At 43.8% G+C, this 21,506-nt stretch overlaps 1 protein-coding gene across 1 annotated transcript in view; it reads left to right on the top strand.

The window, feature by feature from the left end:
• The window catches only part of CTNNBL1 (catenin beta like 1), a 159,619-nt gene that overhangs the window by 91,872 nt on the left and 46,241 nt on the right, over positions 1 to 21,506 (top strand). The window contains exon 11 of the mRNA XM_020892118.2: positions 665 to 846. Within this exon, the coding sequence (XP_020747777.1) occupies positions 665 to 846 (182 nt within the window). The remainder of the gene's footprint in view (positions 1 to 664; positions 847 to 21,506) is intronic.

Raw genomic sequence — 21,506 nt, forward strand, 5'->3', positions numbered from 1 at the left:
AAATGGATGCAGTTGGATCCTGAACTAATACCACATACACAGATTAATTCAAAAACAAAGATCTGAATGTAAATACTAAAGCTAGTACACTCTTAGAAGAAAACATAGGTTTAACTTCATGACATTGGATTTGGCAATGATGACAGTGTTCTATAATTGCCTAAGGTGATGGTGGCACGTTTCTGAATATTCTAAGATCTATTGAATTGTACGTTTTAAATGGGTGACTTGTATGGTGTGTCAACTATATCTTGATAAAGCTGTTAAAGAGAAAGAAAAAGGAAGAATAGGTGATCCATAATCCTACCACCTTGAGATTACCTGTTAGTATTTTGATCTGTTTCTTTCCAGTGTCTTCTAGTGCATATTTTTTACATGAGGTAATGCTTCATAGGAAATTTTGAATATTATTTTTCATGCTTACCATTCTGATCATAAGAACTTGTTCATTCTAACACCTATTCCTGATTGTTAACAAGTGTGTAATATTCCATGTAGATATACTATAATAATGTTTTAACTGGTGGACCTTTAAACTGTTTTTTGCTTTTATTTGTCTTTTTTCCATTGTAATGAATTTTGCAGTAAATACACTTTTTTTTTTTTTTTTAAAGACTAGGCCATGCTCATGAACTGCCTTATGTAAAACCTCTTTTGTTCCCAGAGAAAAGAAGATCTCCCGGAGCAGTGCCCTGAAAGTGCTGGACCATGCCATGATTGGACCCGAGGGCACAGACAACTGCCACAAGTTTGTTGACATTCTTGGCTTACGAACCATCTTTCCCCTTTTCATGAAGTCTCCCAGGAAGATCAAGAAAGTGGGGACCACTGAGAAAGAACATGAAGGTAGGGCTCACTGGAGAAGTCAGCCTCCTTTAAAGGTGTCGGGAGAAATGAGGGAGATGAGAGCTGCTTTGACAAACTGCTGTGCAACTGAGGATTCGGCTCTTAGGTGGAAGGGTGCTCCCTTTTTCTTTTTTATCTGCTTATTTTCTGTGCATGGAAAAGCAACCCAGTGACCCCTGGTCATGGGTGGGCTTTGTCACACTGCTTCTGGTGGTTCCCTTCCCTGCTGGCCTGTTAATAAGCCTGTGCGTGAAGGTTTTGTTTTCTTCACTATAATTTGTAGCGAGTTGTCTCTCTGATGGAAGACCCTTTTGAAAAGAGTAATGAGGTGGCAACACATGTCACCTCCGGAGTAGCGCTTTCATGTATTTCTGTATTAAAGTATGATTCAGCCAACATCAGGAATTGCCGAAATAAACTATTTACAGCCCAGGTGCCCCTTTTTATGTTTCTCCTCCCTGATGGTGTGCACTCCCAGCAAAATGCCATGAATCGTGGTGCTGTAAGCAGAGTAGTTACTGCTAGACCAGTCCCGCCCTGCTATTGTCTAGTGGCCTGCTGCTTCCCTCTCCCAATAAATGACGGCAGTGCAATCTGGAAGGCCCCGGATTTATGAGCATTGACGGTTCTGCTGGAGGCTAACAGACACTTGCAGAGGGAATTTACATGGTTGGGTGGTTATTTTAAAGTATGGAGAAAGGGCTACAGGGGGGATGAGGTGGTGGTGTGTGTAAAAGAGGAGGACCTGGGCTGGCTGACTGGCTAATTTGGTCATCTTATCAGAAGTTAACATCTGTCCCATGATTTGATTTTTTTTTCCATCAGTGATTAGTAGAACAGCATAGATGTCTGCAGAATCTTTTTTATTCCTTACCCTCTTAGATTAAAGTTTGAGAGTTCCTCTCTGTCTCTTTTCATCTTGACTTGACTTACTCTCTACCAACTTGAAATGGCTAAAAGGAAGGTGGTGTGGCATGTCTTCAGTGGTCAGCACCAGGGATACCTTCTTTGATGAAATCCTCTCTCCAGACTCAGCAAAAAGTCTGGCAGGGAAGAACTGCGGACTGGAGGTCTGACAACACATAGAAAGTTCAGGTCACCTCAAATCAGGTACTGACTGAAACCCCAGCTGTTGAAACACCAGCTGTGAACCTGTTAACCCCATTGCTGGTCTTTTTTCTTTCCTCAGTGGAAATTTATTCATGGGAGAGAGAATGGTCTTGAAGATCTTGGAGATAAAATTTAGGAGACTGTCACCATTCAGCCTGAAAACCTGCCACATCCTAGCACAGCTACATTATGTGCTACCTTCTTTGGGCCTTGTGAGTGTGTGCTCAGTCACTTCCTTTGTGTCTGGCTCCTTGTGACCCTATGGATTATAGCCCAACAGGCTTCTCTGTACATGGGATTCTCCAGGCAAGAACTACTGAAGTGAGTTGTCATCCCCTCCTCCAGGGGATCTTCCCAACCCAGGGATCAAACCCATGTCTCTCACATCTCCTGCATCGGCAGGTGGGTTCTTTACCACTAGTTCCACCTGGGAAGCCCCATTTGGACCTCACAACTCATGAAATAGATGGTGGTATCCTTGTTCTTTAGATGAGGAGATCAGCTGAGGAAGGAACCAAGCTGTGATTCTACAGCTGAGTAGCTGTGTGACTTTAGACACTTTACTTCTCTGGACTGCATTTTCCTTCCTGTTCTGTAAGATGTGGAAACTAGACTAGTGAAATAGAAGCTCTGATATCGGTAAGATCCCGAGGCACAGGCCCTGGTTGTCAAGGCTCTGTCCTGTAATCCAGGCAACTCCTCAAGGACTGTGTGTGGCTGACCTGCTGGATTGAACAGAGAGGCTTGGTGCTTGCTGCACCTTGAGCACACTTGAAGAAAATGAAGGAAAACAAGCCCTTCACAGGCTCTTGCGTTGTGTACGTGGCGCTGAGAAGACAAGTGACAGATTCAGTGAGCAGCTGTTTTCCTTCTGAAAAATGTGCCCGGTGGCGTGCTGGTAACAGTACATTTGCTTTAGAGTACCCACATTAGGAATTTGATAACATTATATTAGTGAGGGCAATGGCTTGGGAAGACAGCTCCTGGAAGGCATGTTTGGACTATAATGGGCTGGGGAGGATGAGCTCTGCATCCTGAATACACCGGCACCCAAAGAGCAGTGGACCCCGAGGAGGAAACACAGCCCCGGCCCTTCTCCCACCCCGCCTAGCTGCCTCTGCTCCTGGCCGTGGGCGGTAGGGCTGAGAATGCAGGCAGGGCAAAGCAGGAGTGCCTTGTGCAAGGTTTCTTTGTCCTGTCTTCTGGGTCGCTCTGCACATGCTCACCCTTCTGAAGCAAGTGGACCAGGTGTGTGTGGTGAGCTGGAGCACAGCAGCCTCCAGCATCAGGAGTGTTTGCAACATGCCCAGCCCCAGGTTTCTGCCGTGCTCTTGCCTCCGTCTTCACAATTTTTTCCGGCCTGTGCACTTGGCTGCCTTTTAGTCATCCTTCAAGTCCTCAGTTTTGATGTCACTTGCTCAGGGAAACATAACATGAGCCCCAGGGCTAGAAATAGAACCTCTTCGGAAGTGAACGCTTGGGCCCTGGACTTTGACTTCATAGCCCTGAAGATTATGGAACTGATAACATTGTCATCTCTGGATCCCAGGGCCTAGCCCTGTGCTTGGCATGTGGTGGATGCACAGTGTATGTTTATGGACTGCGTGAATGGATAATTGCTTCCCTAAAAGACTGCTCAGTAAAGACAAACATGGATTTGGGGCTCTCTAGAACCTTGCAGGGTTGAGTCAGTACAGTTGATGGTTGTTGATCATGCCCTGGGGTGAGTGGTTTTTCTCCCAGCTTGTTTAGAAGCAAAACCAAGAGAGTTCCTAGCCTTAAGTTTTTCTTTGTGTCTCATGTGCTTAGAAATTATGGCAGAACTCCTCTCCTCTCCTTTAGAGCTGTGCCTTTCAGAGCCCTGTCATGGACAGAACTTCCTTAGAGACGAGGCCACCCTATGACAAACTCCTTTTGGTAATCTAGCAACTCCTAATAAAGCACTGTGGGCTGGGAGTCAGCTTGCCTGTCCAGAACCTCTGGACGGCTGTCCTGTAAGCTTCCCTTTCTTGTCAGATTCAGGATTAAGTTCATCCTGGTCCAGTCTCAGGCCCTATCACTTCTCAAAACTTTCCCAAACTCATATGATAGCAACATAGCCTGGTGTGGTACAGAAGGATCCACTGCTTATCCGCGAGGTTAATTTTTAAACTCTTCGAGCCTTGTTATTGTTAAGTTGTGTTCGACTCTTTTGCGACCCCATGGACTGCAGCACTCCAGGTTTCCCTGTCCTTCACTATTTCCCTGAGTTTGCTCAAATTCAAGTCCATTGAGTCAGTGATGCTATCTTATCATCTCATCCTCTGCTGCCCTCTTCTCCTTTTGCCTTCAGTCTTTCCCAGCATCAGGGTTTTTCCCAGCGAATTCTTGCCCCTTTTTTAAAATGCTAGGTCTACCACCGAGGGCGGTTGTGAGAGTCAGGTGAAGTGACAAATACAAACTTAGCGTAGGCTCTAGAATACGGTCGATTCTCCACTAAATCTGTCTCCAGTTCTGCCCGCCCTGGCCTTAGTCACACATACTCATTCTTCTAGGTCACTGGGAAGCCAGGCAGAGAGACTGCCCACACCCCAGGTTGGGAGAATGTGGGTTTTATTGGCCTGCAGTCTAATTGCCATGTGATAGCCTCTAGAGAATGGGCAGACTCATCCTTGCCGGGACTGTCAGGAGTCATGACTTGCTAAATAGAGGAGTGACATAGAAACAACCATGTTTCATATTCCCCAGGCCACAGGAGGGCTTGAGAGAGGACAGTCTCTAGATTAAGCTGACTCTAGAGAGAGAAGGGAAGAAGCAGAGACCACCTGTATAACCTAAAATTGCTGGGAATGTAGTTCTTCTTTTGTGAGTTGGGATGAAGAGGGAAAAGAATTATTGTAATTGAAATCCATTCAGGTTCACATAATAAACCTAAATAAATCAGGGGAGGCACTTAGCTTGGGGGATGGGTTGGGAAGAAAAAATTTGCCCTTGGGTATAATAGCATGATTGGCTGCCGCCTTGGTTTTATAGAGAATAGCACAGTATATGTTGTCTCCTTGGAATTAACTGCTTCAGAATATGAGGGAAGAAGAAAAGAGCTGGGATCCAGAAATGGCATTTGACCTTTACTTCTTGTCTCTTTTAAAAATTCTTATTAAAATAGGTCCAATTTTCCATGTATTGCTTCATTAGGTAGGTGAATTATTGAGTTTATAGCAGTTCTAGTTAATTGCGCTGTTTTAACATGGTTCCCCTGGAGGCTATTAGAAGCTTTAAGGGGGTGAGCAGTGTGTAGGTGTGCCGTGTGCATGGTAGGCATATGTGCACATTTTAGCTCATCAACAATGACAGCAGTTGAGAACAGGTCACTGCTTTAAAGAATATTTTTCTGTCATCTGCAAAGAATTGTAAGTGATTCTGGGGGACTCCTCAAGTCAGGAGGTGTGCAGTTGCCTGGTACTTACAGGCTCCTGACAGTGAGGATCTGCAGACCAGAGCTCTTACCACCTACCAGGGTTAGAAGAGGGAAATAGCAAAAGCTTTCCTGCAGTCAGTAAAGAAGGGAGTTTAGCCAGCACAGGCAAAAAAATATTTGTATTATGTCTGTTGTGGGCTATGGTAATGGCATGGCATTGTTTAGGGCCAACTTTTCATTTTATAGGGCCTCATACTATATCCAAAATTTAACAGGCCTGTTATGTGACAGGATAATAGGGTTTCCCAGGGTTCCATGTCTAGAACCTTTGCATCAGCCTGTCGCTCAAGCATTCATTTTCACATGCATTGGTGGTGTAGTCCCCCAATTCTTTTTCTTTTTTTTTTAGTTCCTCACGCTCTCCTTGATCTCATCTACTACCTGCAGCTTTAACCTAACTGTTTGCCACTGATTCCCAAGTCTTCAGCCTTGTCTCTCTCGCAGGCTATAATCAACACAGCTAGTTAACCAGAAGACAGCTGCACCAGGTACTCAGCTCATTCAAAACCATACTCATTCCTTCCAGGTCTCTTGCTTTTCCTATACTGGTAAATGGCACCAGTTCTACTCCACCACCCAAGGCATAAATCAACACACCATGCTTAATTCTTAATATTCCCCACATGTACATGACAAGACTTGAGTTGGTATCTTGGTCCTGTCATTTTACTAGCTTTATGACTTTGGGAATGTTGCTTGACCTCCCTGAGCCTATATTTCCTCAACTGTAAAATTGGGATAATATTGAAATCTATCTTTTTATAAGGTTGCTATGTGAGGATTAAATGAAATAATACTGATCAACTGCGTAACATAGTGCCTGCCTCACTGACACTAGTGGCTGGGATGTGAGTAGGTTTCCTATTTATGTTCCTCTTTCTACTCTGTTGGTAGTTTTTGTTGTTGTTTATTTTGACTGCGCCAGGTTTTAATTGTGGCACACAATTGTGGCACACAACATCTTTAGTTGCGGCCTGTGAAATCTTAGTTGTGGCATGTGAGATCTAGTTCCCTGACCAGGGATCAAACCCAAGCCTCTTCAGCCACTTGGGAGCTTGGAGTCTTAGCCACTGGACCACCAGGGAAGTCCCTCTCTTCGTAGGTTTAAAAGTACCCTCCAGATAAAATCCTTTTCCTCTCTGAGTCTGCCATTTAGAGGAGTAGATGTGAACATCCCAGTCTTAATGAGACAAGACCTCCCCCATAGAGGATATTACTGGGGAGCCCCAGATCCCCTCTTCTCCATATCATGATTCAAAGATTTCCGCCCCCCCCCCCCCCACACACACACACCTTTTTATGTGTTCCTCAAGCTTGAAAATCCCAGAGTTGGTTATTGTGCTCAGAACAATGAGCACGTGAAGAGTAAATGGTATTTAATTTTAAGAGTAGCATTAAGCCATCTACTAACAGGCACTTTTATGTTAAACAAGGATGGAAATGTCTGGCTGTTGTTTTTTGTTGCCATTCGAAAACCTTCTAATGCAATAGTGCCTGGATCCATTTCTTTTCTCTCCCTCCAGCTACTTGTCTCATTGCTGACCTCAGATGACAAAACATAAGGATGCTGAAATAAGCAATGTGTTTGGACTTAAGGGGTTCCTCTTAAGGCTTCCTCATCAGGCTTCAGGGAATGATTCTGACTGTTGCACAGCTGGTTCGCTAACTGGTTCCAGTCACATGAAGGAGTAACAGTCCACAGGCCTTTCTCAAGTAGAGCACAGCGTAGTAGTTTGCCACTGAGGGAGACAGTAAAACAGTGGATATATTTACTGTCCTGGAAACTGCTCCTGCCCTTTTGTGGGAAGAAGGTCATGGCCAGCTCTCATTTTATTGGGCATCTGATTTTTCCGACCCAGGGATTGAACCCAGGTCTCCTGCATTGGCAGGTGGATTCTTTACCACTGAGCCACCTAGGCAGCCCCAGTACTGATATACCAAGGGTTTTATATGTGTATATACTGTATGAATTAGGCATTTCTATCATCTTTTTATAGATGAGTCTCAGAGAGTTTGTTAATTACCAAATACCTTTCAACAAATGAGTGGCAAAGCAGAATTTGAGCCTAGTCTGCTTCTAAAGCTTCTTCTAACACCAGGGTGGCTCCAGTGGTCTGGTTGGTACCCAGAGGCAACAGAGTGTAGGGAAAAGGAGGATTGTCTTTGCAGGAGACAACCTGGCTTCAAATCCCAGCTCTGCCCCCAAACTAGCTGGTGGCCTTAGGGAAGTTATTCTTTCTAGATCTTCCATTCCTCTTCAGTCAACAAGCCAGATAAAAACCTCCCTCAAATTGTTGTGGGAAGAATAATGATCATGAGCATCCTATATAGTCTCTGGCAAGTAGACATTTACTAAATAGGCAAATAGTTACTATGTATCAGCTTCCTTTCAAAAATAGTCATTCTTCTCTCAGTTTTCACATTTACATTTACATGTCTGGTGCAGACTTCCTGACTTTTGTGGGTTTGAAGCCCAGCTGTGGACCAGGACTCCATATGTGGGAAGGCTGGATCATAACAAGAGCTACCAAGTGATGAGATAGCCAGTTTATCATGATGGCCTGCCAATCAGGAGCCTCAGGTATTATCCTGGTTTTGATGGTCCTGTCAAAATTTATCACATCGTGAATGAAGTACTGCTGCTGCTGCTGCTGCTCCTAAGTCACTTCAGTCGTGTCTGACTCTGTGCGACCCCATAGACGGCAGCCCACCAGGCTCCGCCATCCCTGGGATTCTCCAGGCAAGAGTACTGGAGTGGGTGCCATTGCCTTCTCCGAATGAAGTGCTAGACTTTTCTATTTCCATTTGATGCTCTGTGGAGAAGAGCCCTAAAGGTAGATGAGTGAGGCTTCACTCATTCTTTTATCAGACAAACCGCTAGCTCTTCTTTGTATCAGGCTTGGTGCTGTGGATCAGGTGAACAAGCTCACAGTGCAGTTAGGGAGACATGGAAACCTGTGTTTATAGTACAAGGGGGAATGGTAGAAGAGAGCACAGATTAGGGACTTCTAGGTGGTAGGAGAACAGATGGAGGTTAGAAACAGCTCCACCTTAGCAGTGTGGCTCTTGAGCCAACTTGGGTCTGAGTTAGCCAGGTGAAGGAATGTTAAATGTAAAAAAGCAGCATGTATAAAATAAAAGATGGGAGGCACAGGCTACAGTGAGCCTTAAACCTTGCTGCCCCTCAGAATCATATGGAAACTTGTTTATTTTTTGTTTGTTTGTTTTATTTTATTTTTTTTATTTTTTTTTTTTTCATTTATTTTTATTAGTTGGAGGCTAATTACTTTACAACATTGCAGTGGTTTTTGTCATACATTGAAATGAATTAGCCATGGATTTACATGTATTCCCCATCCCAGTCCCCCCTCCCACCTCCCTCTCCACCCCATCCCTCTGGGTCTTCCCAGTGCACCAGGCCCGAGCACTTGTCTCATGCATCCAGCCTGGGCTGGTGATCTGTTTCACCCTAGATATACATGTTTCGATGCTGTTCTCTTGAAACATCCCACCCTCGCCTTCTCCCACAGAGTCCACAAGTCTGTTCTATACATCTGAGTCTCTTTTTCTTTTTTTGCATATAGGGTTATCATTACCATCTTTCTAAATTCCATATATATGTGTTAGTATACTGTAATGGTCTTTATCTTTCTGGCTTACTTCGCTCTGTATAATGGGCTCCAGTTTCATCCATCTGGAAACTTGTTTAAAATGTAGCCTTCTGGGATGTGTTCTCAGAGTTTCTGATTCCACCAGTCTGCATAATATTGGTGGATCTGTACTTTGTTCAGCTTGCCACAAGTACCCTCTGAGACCAGTCTGGCACCAGCCCTTGGTAAGAAAAGAACATGGAGCAGAAGATTAGACTAGTTAAGCAGAAGCCAGACCTTGGAGGACTGCAGAGCTGTTGTGAGGATTGACTGAGTTTAGTACATGTACAGTGCTTCAGACAGTACTTGGCACATAGTAAGCATTCATTTATATTGATAGTTATTGCTGTTCTTATATTATGATAAAAAAAAAAAGCCTCCCCCCAATTTTTATATGTCATAGGTATAGTACTAATTTTAATTATTTTGACTATTTCAGCTAATTTAGCATAAACTCAATTTTTATATTGAGGGCCTGGGTGGAAAGGATGAAGGAGAAACATTCATCACTGTTTTTCTTCTGCGTTTTTCATTTTGCCAGGGAGAAACTTAGTTCTTCAGTGGCAGCATTAGCTGAATTCTTATTTTGGATATAGAATTTTCCACTGGTACATTTATTATTTTGTCAATATGACTCTGTTAGTTTTCATTTATTATCTTGATTAAATTTTATAGAAACAGCTTAATATGCAGCATATCTCCTTTACAGAAGTAAAACCAATAGCAGGAATGTGGAAACAGCAGTTAAGAAATAGCCAAACCTTTATAGGTTATTTCTTTAGCGTTTGATGGTGCCAAAATGAGGAATAACTTAGGAGCTAGACAGTAATTAAGTGGTTTGTTAAACCTGGCTTATAATAACCTGGTTTATTAAAATTCAACTCGTAATCTTTACTGTGTTGTTGTTCAGTTGCTAAGTCGTGTACAACTGTCTGCATCCCTATGGACTATAGCACACCAGGCTGCTCTGTTCTCCACTATCTTCCAGAGATTGCTCAAATTCATATCCATTGGAAGAAAAGACATGACAAACCTAGATAGCGTATTAAAAAGCCAGAGACATCACTTTGCCAACAAAGGTCTGTATAGTCATAGCTATAATTTTTCCAGTTGTCATTTATATATGTGAGATTTGGACCATAAAGAAGACTGAGCACCAAAGAATTGACGCTTTCAAACTGTGGTATTGGAGAAGACTCTTGAGAGTCCCTTGGACTGCAAGGAGATCAAATCAGTCAATCCTAAAGGAAATCAACCCTGAATATTCAGTGGAAGGACTGATGCTGAAGCTTAAAGTTCCAATACTTTGGCCACCTGATGCAAAGAGCCGACTCATTGGAAAAGACCCTGATGCTGGGAAAGATTGAGGGCAGGAGGAGAAGGGGACAACAGAGGATGAGATGGTTGGGTGGCTTCACTGACTCCATGAACATGAGTTTGAGCAAACTCCAGGAGATAGTGAAGCACAGGGAAGCCTGGAGTGCTGCAGTCCATGGGGTCACAAAGAATAGGACACAACTGAGCGACTGAACAACAGCAACACGTCCGTTGAACAGTGATGCTATCTAACCATCTCATCCTCTGCTGCCCTCTTCTTTTGCCTTCAATCTTTCCCAGCATCAGAGGGGGTCTCTTCCAGTGAGTCGGCTCTTCACACCTTTACCATGATATGCTTCTTAATGTTACTACTTGGGGGCTTTTTTTGTTGAGTACTCTGATAGGCAAAAGCCTATCAGGTAAAAACAATTCATTATATCATTTCACCTAATCCTCACAAGAGGCCTGTGAGCCAGGTATTATTACCTACATTTTACAAGTGAGACACTGAGGCATAAAGACATTGTCATTTTCTAAAGACACAGCTAGTACATGGCCTCACTGGGATTTTAAGCTAAGATTTTTCTATGGTTTCTGAAAATTGAATCCTGTGCAGTGCTCTTCTAATTCTTCTTTTAATCATAAGTCAGAACTTGCCCAGTAGTAGTGGGCCTGATTTAAACTGCTGCGTGGTATCTTTGCCTATTTGATTTCTTTTCTGTCATCAGTAGTCCTGCACCCAGTACTGCATAAACTCTCTCAATTCCAAACATTTCGCCCTGCCACACTTTGTTCACCTCTTCTTGGCTTCCAGTTTTCGGGGGTATCTGTCCCCTGATAGTCTCTTCTCTTTAGGCCTCTCAGGCCTAAGGCTCAGCACTGCTTCAGCCTTCAGTCTCTGTTCCTACACATTGCAATCTGCTTCCTTTGCAGTTGTCTGCCCTTGAATCCTTCACTCAGCACTCTGGCCTGTTTTCTCCCTCTGTTGGCTCCCTGGAGAATGAGACACGAATCTGTAGTTTTCAGCCCTCACCGATGGTGAGTAAGGCTTGAAGAGCTTTAACAGAATACAAATGCCTGGGCCCCACACCCAGGAATTCTAAGGGTCAAAACTCCAAACCTCTGTAATTTTTAGAAGCTCCAGAGCCTGTTGCTCAGTTAGTCCTGAGACTCACTGGCTACAATGCTCAGAGCATAAGCCCTGGTGAGCATACTTTTGACTTTCTCTCTGGGCCAAAATAAGATTCTTAACATGGTGGATCTTAGGGGAAGGCTTGTTAGATATATCTTTATTACTTTTTCTGAGTATGAATAATTAACCTAGTGTAGAAAAGTCAAGCATTGTGGAAAAGAAGGAGGGAAAGTAAAAATCACTCCCAGTCTTACCACCGAGAGTTAATCACTAGAAATATCATGGACACTCTCCATTCAAACATCTGCGTTAGGGGTGGGGCTTGAATATATGTGAATATAATTTTGTATAATTGGAGGCATAGTGTATATGCTATTTTGTAACCTGTTTTTACTCAGTGTGTTTTGGGCATACTTGACAGGGGTGAGTCTTTTAATACAATTAGGAAACTGGACTGTATAATTTTAGAAGGCAGGATAGATTTCATGTGAAACGATTAGGCTATAGAGGTGATGGCATTTTGGAAAGGGTATGCTGGGCTTGGATGGTGAGGCTGGCTCTTCCAAGTTGTGAATGTGCTGGGACTTAAGTACGGCAAGGAAAGGAGGTGCGGACTGAAGGCTAATGCATCTCAGTTCACTTGGTTCTAAGAGAAGTGAAGATGCCTTTCAAATGTTTTTTTAAATGTATTTTAAGGTGTTATACATGTTGGCATCTAACAGCGGATATAGTGTAGAAGGAGATAAACTGAAAATAGACCCGTATACGTTTCACTGCTCATAAAGAATACACGTGTGAAATGTTTGTTAGTGTCCACCTTCCTGGATTCTTGTGATATTGGATGTGATTTTTATACACACCAGCTTGCAGGTTGCTGGGGAAATGGCTCTGTGTATTTAATCATGTTGCAGCCTTACTTGTTTGTCTTCTTTATGGTAAGAAAATGTCTTTGGCTTGCTTTTATAGTCAGATTGATTTTGCTTGTGGGTGTCCAGATGCTGATGAACTGTAATTAGCATAAGAAGGAGGTTGAAAAGATGTTGAATATTCTTTTCTGGTAGCCAAACAAAGGATCCCCAAACACAAATTATTCTCAGGTATCAGGTTAAAGAGAAGCAGACCTTTTCTCTTTAAGATGCGGGTTTATTAAAGGATCTCTGTGTTGAGCTGGGGAGGTCAGCCTGGGCTTGGGGCTGGACAACCTTGCAGTGAACCATCATGGGGTAATTTTCTGAGGCTAAGCACCACTGTTTGCTTAGCCTATTACAAAGGAGCCCTGGGTTGGGTTCACAAGGTCTAGATTTGTGTTTGTACCACAGCTCTGTGACTTTGGCAAGTCATTTACTCTCTGAACCTCTGTTTCCCCACCTTTAAAGAGGGAGATTATACTATTTTACAGTGTGTGAAAACTGGATAAGATAAGGCGTGGGGAAGTGCTTCGTATACTGTAAGATTTTTGCCCCTCTACAATATGGCCGTGGTACTGGTATATATTACATTCAGTGTTTCTCCCTTGTCTCTTCTACATCCCTTACGTTTTTTTTCCCTCTTGTAACATTTTTCTCTCTTGTCTCTGGCTCCAAAGTAGAAAGAGGATGATGGTTAATTTATTCCATATTTGCTGCAGGGTTACCATAAAATAAATTAAGCGTATCATTTTGATAATCACTAAAAATATGCCTACGACTTTCTTAAATGTATTGATTACTAATAAATCATGTCTCTGTTAAGCATGCCTGCTGGCTGGCGAACTTGTGGAATAACAATGTTTGCTTGCCTCGTTAGCAGGCTGATTCTCCTGATGATGTGCCAGCCAGTCTGAGGTTACCATGGACAATGATGGCTGCGATGGCGCCTCACATTTATTAAGTGTTTGCTGTGTTCCAGTTTATCCATGATGTCATTATCCCTGCCATCAGCTCTGTGTGCCGTATCATTAGCCTGGTTTATTGCTGAGGAAACAGCCCCCAAGAAGTAAAGTACTTTCTCAAATTGTGCACAGTTTAAATGAACGTCTGCGGAGAAGGCAATGGCACCCCACTCCAGTACTCTTGCCTGAAAAATCCCATGGATGGAGGAGCCTGGTAGGCTGCAGTCCATGGGGTCGCTAGGAGTCGGACACGACTGAGCGACTTCACTTTCCCTTTTCACTTTCCTGCATTGGAGAAGGAAATGGCAACCCACTCCAGTGTAATTGCCTGGAGAATCCCAGAGACGGGGGAGCCTGGTGGGCTGCCATCTATGGGGTCGCACATAGTCAGACACGACTGGAGTGACTTAGCAGCAGCAGCAGCTGCTAGAACCCAAAGCCCATGTTTGTGATCCTGTGCTTTAAGTCTCTCAAGGAGATATCTGAAAGCCAGAGTTAAATGACTTTTAATCATCAAAGCAACCTTTAGTTATTTCTAGAAATAAATAGGAAAATTTATAATATTGGCATGGCAGGGCAAGGCAGAAAAGCTCTATTACTAAGTTTTTTTGTATTAAGTAGGAGGTGAGTGGTGGGAGGGGGAGCATTTCTGTAATGTGGGATGTGAAAATTTTTTTATAATGTCAACATAAATTTTTGAAACGATGAATCTTGTTATACTAAGGTTTTTTTCTGTATATTTTCTAGTAAGTTAGATGTGTTTTTCTAAGTCGTAAGCTTGGCATAGACCTTAATAGCAGTGTATGGGGGAAAGCTTATAGAACATGCAGGTGTGAGTTCAAATCTCAGCTTATATCAGTTGTGTAACTAAACTAGGTGCTTTGAGGCTTGGTTTCCAAGGCAGAGGTGGGGGTGGTTTCCTCATACCAACAAGTAATTCTGGAACACCAGAAGGCTGTCTTAGAATTCACTACAGTTTTGACTCTGTAGACCCGGAGACAATGGCAGATTTCCGCAGGTTGAGGGCTTTGCCCCACAAGACCACCCCATTCCCTTCTGACACCGCTCTAAAGTCCAGGTTGTTACCCATACTTCTGACCAGTTGGTTATAAATCAGAAATTTCTAAGACCTATTCCTTGGGTTCAATTAATTTGCTAGAGCAGCTCACAGAACTCAGTGAAACATTTTACTTACCTGTATATTGGGCTTCCCAGGTGGTGCTCGTGGCAAAGAACCTGTCTGCCATGCAGGTCTGATCCCTAGGTCAGGAAGATCCCCTAGAGGAGGGCATGGCAACCCACTCCAGTATTCTTAGGAGAATCCCGTGGACAGAGGAGCCTGGCAGGCTACAGTCCATAGGGTCCACAGAGCCAGACATGACTGAGGCAACTTAGCACACACGCACGCTGCTATATTATAAAAAGATGTAACTCAGGAGCAGCCAAACACAAGATGTAAAGGAAAAATGTGGGGAAAGGGCACATAGCTTCCATGTCCTGTCCCGGCACACTACTCTCTCAGCACTTAGAAAGCTCTCCAAACCCCATCCTTTGGGGTTTTATGGAGCCATTATTACAAACGTGTGATTGATTAAATCATTGGCTGTTTGTGATTGATTAAATCTGTAGCCCCTCTCCCCTCCCAGGTCTGGTGTTGGGACTGAAAGTTGAAACTCTCTAATCGCTCTAATATCTTGGTGGATTCTCTTAGCAACATAACATTAACATAACAAGAGACACCGTTATGACTTTCATCACTTAGGAAATTCCAAGGGTTTTAGGAGTTCTTTGCCAGAAACTGGGACAAAGACCAAATATAATAATTCTTATTATAAATCACAATATCACAGTAACCTTAGGCACATTAATTAACTTCACTGATCCCAGATATACTGCATCTACAACAGTGCTTCTCTATGTTTATTGCAGACATATTACCTGGGGATCTTTTAAACACAGCCTGCTTCAGTAGGTGTGGGTGAAGCCTGACATTGGGTATTTATAACCAGCTCCCAGGTGGTACTGCTGCTGGTGGTGGTCCTCCGACCACACTTGGAGGAGCAGGGGTCTATAACACTGATGAAAGTGAAAAGTGATGTCACTCAGTCATGTCCGACTCTTTGTGACCCATGGACTGTAGCCTGCTAGGCTCCTCCATCCAAGGGATTTTCCAGGCAAGACCACTGAAGTGGGTTGCCATTTCCTTTTCCAGGGGATCTTCCTGACCCAGGGATTGAACCTGGGTCTCCCACATTGCAGGCAGACTCTATCATCTGAGCCACCAGGGAATCCCTAATATCAGAAATGTATTCTCTCACAGTTCCAAAAGTGAAAGCAAAAGTCACTCAGTCATGTCCGACTGTTTGCAACCCCATTGACTATACAGTCCATGGAATTCTCCAGGCCAGAATACTGGAGTGGGTAACCATTCCCTTCTCCAGGGAATCGTCCCAACACAGGGATCAAACACAGGTCTCCAACATTGCAGGCAGATTCTTTCCCATCTGAGCCATGAGGGAAGCCCTGTAACACCGATAGGGACAGAGTGAAGGGACAGAGTAGGCGACTGATTAGTTAATCACACTCAGTTCAGTTCAGTCGCTCAGTCATGTGCGACTCTTTGCGACCCCATGAATCGCAGCAAGCCAGGCCTCCCTGTCCATCACCAACTCCCGGAGTTTACTCAAACTCATGTCCATCGAGTCGGTGATGCCATCCAGCCATCTCATCCTCTGTCGTCCCCTTCTCCTCCTGCCCCCAATCCCTCTCAGCATCAGGGTCTTTTCCAATGAGTCAACTCTTCACATGAGGTGGCCAAAGTATTGCAGTTTCAGCTTCAGCATCAGTCCTTCCAGTGAACACCCAGGCCTGACCTCCTTTAGGATGGACTGGTTGGATCTCCTTGCAGTCCAAGGGACTCTCAAGAGTCTTCTCCAACACCACAATTCTTCAGCGCTCAGCTTTCTTCACAGTTCAACTCTCACATCCATACATGACCACTGAAAAAACCATAGCCTTGACTAGATGGACCTTTGTTGGCAAAGTAATGTCTCTGCTTTTTAATATGCTATCTATGTTGGTCATAACTTTCCTTCCAAGGAGTAAACGTCTTTTAATTTCATGGCTGCAGTCACCATCTGCAGTGATTTTGGAGCCCAAAAAAATAAAGTCTGACACTGTTTCCACTAGGGGATTGTAAGTAGAGAAAGAAGTATGGAATATCCCTGTAATGAACATGCAAAATGCAGGTTTTCTTAACCATAAAATCAAGCAGGCTTGCTTCACCACAAAACCACACAGCAGAAACACGAGACATGCTCCAGAACACCAGAACAATGGCGACATGAGATCGACATCCTGCCCAGTGAGCTCACTCAGTTATCTGCCTCTCGGATTCATTGTGGCTTATAGTAGGTGCTTAACAAATGTTAGCCCTCTTGCTTTTTCCTTCCAACATGGCCTTTGTCTAAAATGTACTTCTGGAAACAAGTATTCCCAGCCTGTCTTATCTCTGTCAAAAGTTCCAGACTACAGAAGACATGTCACAAGTAATAAGCTCAGGATTAAGCTTTAAAATGAGCTTAATCACATCTGAGTGTAGCTTGGTGACTTAGGAGGTCATCTTGAGGTATTTGCCCAGAGGTAGGAGCCACTTAAGGAGCTCTATGAAAACCTTTGTAAGGTGGCCCAGAGGAATCCTCCACTGACCTCTTCCATGAGTTCATTCACTCTACAGTTCTTTAGCCATTATTTGTTGAATACCTGATTGTACCAGACAGGGTGTTAGATCCTGGGAACACATGTGCCCCGGAGGCAGCTCACCTTCCAGAAAACATGCAAATGATAATTATAGTATAATACTTTGAAGGTTATAAAGGAGCTGGGTACAGTTTGCAGATGGAGGCATTGAAGTAAGAAACAGGCTTCCAGTCCACTTGGAAATCTTCCTTGAGGGGACTAGAAAGATTGAAGTGACTAGGAATGTCCAAAATGGACAAGAAAGAGAAGAACTCTTAGGCAGGGGGAATGGCGTATAGAATGGCAACCAAGAATTTGATGGAACTTTGGAAAAGGCAAGAATTCCAGCGTTGTGGTTAGAGACTAAGCTTAGTGAGCCAGACTGCTGACTGTATTTGTCAAGGCCAGTAGGGGTGACCAAGACAGCTGGACCAGGGCAGCCTTCTCCTAAACCAGCCCAGCAGATGCTCCAGCTACAGTATCATATCTATTGTACATGCCTAAAATCTTCAAAAACTGGGAAAGGAAGGAGCTTCAGCCTCTTCCTTGGCCATCATCTATAATTCTACTAAATTCATTTGATTTTTTTTAAAGTCCTTTTGTACATTCTTTTCTGATAATCCCAGTTTTGGTCTCCATAGGCAAACTTCTCTGATCTCTACTTTGGAGTTCTTTCGATGACATCAGTTATAATCATAAATTATCTCTTGAATTTAATCTTCTTGTCATTCCTTTCATCCCTACTAACCCTCATTCCTTTTAGTTCCTTTCTCAGATGGTTGTACCATTTTTCTTCTCTGACTCACTGCTGGAATTCTCGCCTCTCCAGTCCCTTTTCTTCCAGAGTCTTGAAACACGCAGATAAACTGCCTCAAGTTCCTTTAAAATATGATCATGTGGCTCTGCTGCTCAGTCTTTTAAGAGCTTCTTAATACAGGTCAAGGGAGGCATCTAGACTCCTTAGTATGATATAGAAGACCTGGCCGTTTGGCCTTCTCTTGCTGTCCCCCTCTTGAAATTACCTGCCTTTAGCCTGAGCCAGTGCAGTTCCTCTGTGTCCCAGGTGGCGCTAGTGGTAAAGAACCTGCCTGCCACCGCAGGAAACACAGGAGATATGGGTTTGAACCCTGGATCGGGAAGATGTCCTGGAGGAGGGCATGGCAACCCACTCCAGTATTCTTGCCTGGAGAATCCCATGGACAGAGGAGGCTGGCAGGCTACAGTCCATAGAGCCACAGAGAGTTGGACAAGACTGAAGCAACTTGGCATGCGCATGTATTGACACCTCTTGCTTTCCTTAACTGAGACACTTCTTTACTCCCGTCTCTCTGAGACTGACTAGTTTTTCTCTGGACTTTCTCCCGTCTTGCCTCCTTCTTGAAGCCTTTCCTGGCTTTTCCATGTCTGTTTTTAGAGTGGTCCCTTTCTTATGCTTCTTCAGGCTTCTCTGGTAGCTCAGACAGTAAAGAATCTGCCTGCAATGCTGGAGACCTTAGTTTAATCCCTGGGTTGGGAAGATCCCCTGGAGAAGGGAACAGCTAGCTACCCACTCCAGTAATCTGGGCTGGAGAATTCCGTAGACTGTATAGTCCAAGGCGTCGCAAAGAGTCGGACACGACTGAGCGACTTTGACTTTCACTTCACTTTTCACTTCTTTCTTATGCTCCCAAATAGCATCCCTTGTGTGTGGAGGTTGTTGGCTGGGTTGTTTCTATTCAGCTGTGAGCTCTGCCAGGTCAAGGACTGTGTCTTATGCTTTGTGTATGTGTTGGCAGGTGGTGGGGGGAGCAGGTCCCTTTTATTTTTATATATCCCTTTAAGTAGATTCAACCAGAAGAAGAAAATACTTTTTATTATGGAAATTCTCAAAAATATAGAAAGGTAGAGAAAAGTATACATCGAACACATACATGGACCCATCACCCAACTTCAGTGATTAACATTTTGCCAAAATTATTTCATTCCCCCTTTACTTTTTTTTTTTCTGAAATATTTTAAGGCAACCCTAGATATCATGTAATTTTACCTCGGATATGGAATTTTTAATTTACAAAATTAATAATTTATATGAATGAGAACCTTGGATTTAGGCATTTTTCAAGCTAGAATATATATATATTAATATTTGTTGATGAGTTCAGCCTCATAACCATTAGAAAGCAGAAGTAGCTAATATCAGGGTTTTTCAACCTTGGCACTCTTACCACTTTGGACCAGATAACTCTGTTGCCCAGGGGTGGAAGGGGGGTTGTCCTTCTGGCACTGTACATTGTTCAGCAACATCCCTGGCTTCTTCCCATTAAATGCCAATAGGACCTCCCCCCGGCCCCAGTCTTTTGTTGCTATTTAGTCTCTCAGTTGTTTCCGACTCATTGCGACCCCACAAACTATAGCCCACCAGGTTCCTCTGTCCTTGGGATTTTCTGGGCAAGAATACTGAAATGGGTTGCCATTTCTCCTTCCAGAGGAAACACCTACAGAAAACCTGCAAAATACTTCAGACAATAGAATCTTCCTCCCACCCCATCCCTCTATTGAGAACCACTGACAAAGAGGGAAGACTTTTAGAGATGTTGAGAGCTCAGAGGACTGTTCAGTAGACAGTTGGGAAACTGAGTCCCAGAAAGGAAGCGTGCCTTTCTGATTATTACTGTGCTTATTCATGCCAAGCTGGAGAAGAAAATCTGTTTTCCAATCCCCGCACCAGCATGTGTCCTACTCTCTTACACACAATTCCTAGGAGCCACCAGAGTGAGGTCCGAGGCTCCCCAGGTGCAGGAAGAATCCCTGTGGTCCTGGTGGGGTGTCTCACTGAGCAGGAGGAGCACAGAGCCAGGCTGCCAGGAGATCTGGCAAGGACACGCCGCTGCTGATCTGCAGCCGTGCCCAGCATCTGCCAAGGCGGCCCATCATTCCCCTTTACCAAATATTTATGACGAAGCAGCCTGGGGGATTCTTTCCTTGGGAATGCATCTTGGGCTCTGTAGTGGTAAACAAGTAAGATTTGCTTCACAGAAATTACTTTGAAGTCAGTTTTTTTTTTTTTCCCCCAGAAGCCTTCTGCTTTGTATAAAGCAAAGGGACACTGGCATTCAGTTAGTAGCTTTGTTCAAATTGGACTCCCTGCTTATTTCTCACAACTCAGTTTGCTAAGAAGTACCTCAGAAATTTGGGTACTAGGAAATTCACCACTAAAACGGCAGATTAGGAGCAGTGGGGAAAAAACTGGTCTGATCAGTCTCTGGCTCTTACTATCTCGGAGAACGTGAATAGGACATATAACCTCTCTGGGCCTTTTTTTTTTTTCTCATCTGTAAAATGAGGAGAATAATTCATTCCAAGTGTGGTTATGAACATGAAGTAAGAAAGAGTGTGTGAAACACCTAGCACAGTAACGAGACATATAACACTAATAAATGTATTTTTTCCTTGTAAGAAAGACTCACTGGGGAGTTCCCTGGTGCCATAATGGCTAGGGCTCCAGGCTTTCATGGCCATGGCCCAGATTCAATCCCTGGTTGGGTGGGGAACTGAGAACATACAAACTGCATGGCCAAAAAATAAATAAATAAACGATCCATGAGGAAAGGGACGTAAATCTGTCAGTCCCTTAATTCTTTGGGATGTAAATCTTTCAGGACCTTAGTTCTTTATTTGTCCAGCAATGGCAACCCACTCCAGTATTCTTGCCTGGAGAATCCCATGGACAAAGAAGCCTGGCGGGCTACAGTCTGTGGGGTCTCAAGAGTCGGACACAACTTAGTGACTAAACCACCACCACCACCAAAATGGTTGCGCTGAGTATCTGGAAAAATTCGCTTTTGAGAAAATGATGATGGCAGAGTACTCCATATAGGAGCCAATTGTTGATTATATCTTATTAGTAAAACAACATGGAATCAGTCTTCACAAATGGCACTGTTTTTTTGGGGATTAATGAGGTTCCTTTATCACCTCCCTATTTTGAGTCTAATACCTGTTAGAATATGGTTCTGAAGCATTTTCGCAGAGATGACTGCATGTTTTCCCAGTGGTTTTTGGTCCGTGCAAGATTGCAGAATGGTTCAGTTCGTTAGTCTCACACTGGAAATGAAAGAGCTGTGTTAGTGCAGCTCTGAAATTCCTTCTGTACTTGCACTGCTGTATTACTGGCTGATGGAAGAAGGGTTAAGAAGTCAGACTTCAAGAAAATGAACATAAGGCCACCTTGGGTCTGTGAGCAGGTTTTTTCTGGTTTCTGTGGCAATCAGCTGAAGCCCTGGAGTCTGGAGGTAGAGTGTGTGGAGCTCAACTGTTGGTGAGGCTGCAGCAGCTTAAAGGAGGACTCTGCTGCTAAAACGTGGGAAGAATGGGAGGAGGAGCCGGTGGCTGTTTGAAGAGTGCAAA

Source organism: Odocoileus virginianus, chromosome 9 (genome assembly GCF_023699985.2).
Source record: "Odocoileus virginianus isolate 20LAN1187 ecotype Illinois chromosome 9, Ovbor_1.2, whole genome shotgun sequence".
NCBI classification, from domain to species: Eukaryota; Metazoa; Chordata; class Mammalia; order Artiodactyla; family Cervidae; genus Odocoileus; species Odocoileus virginianus.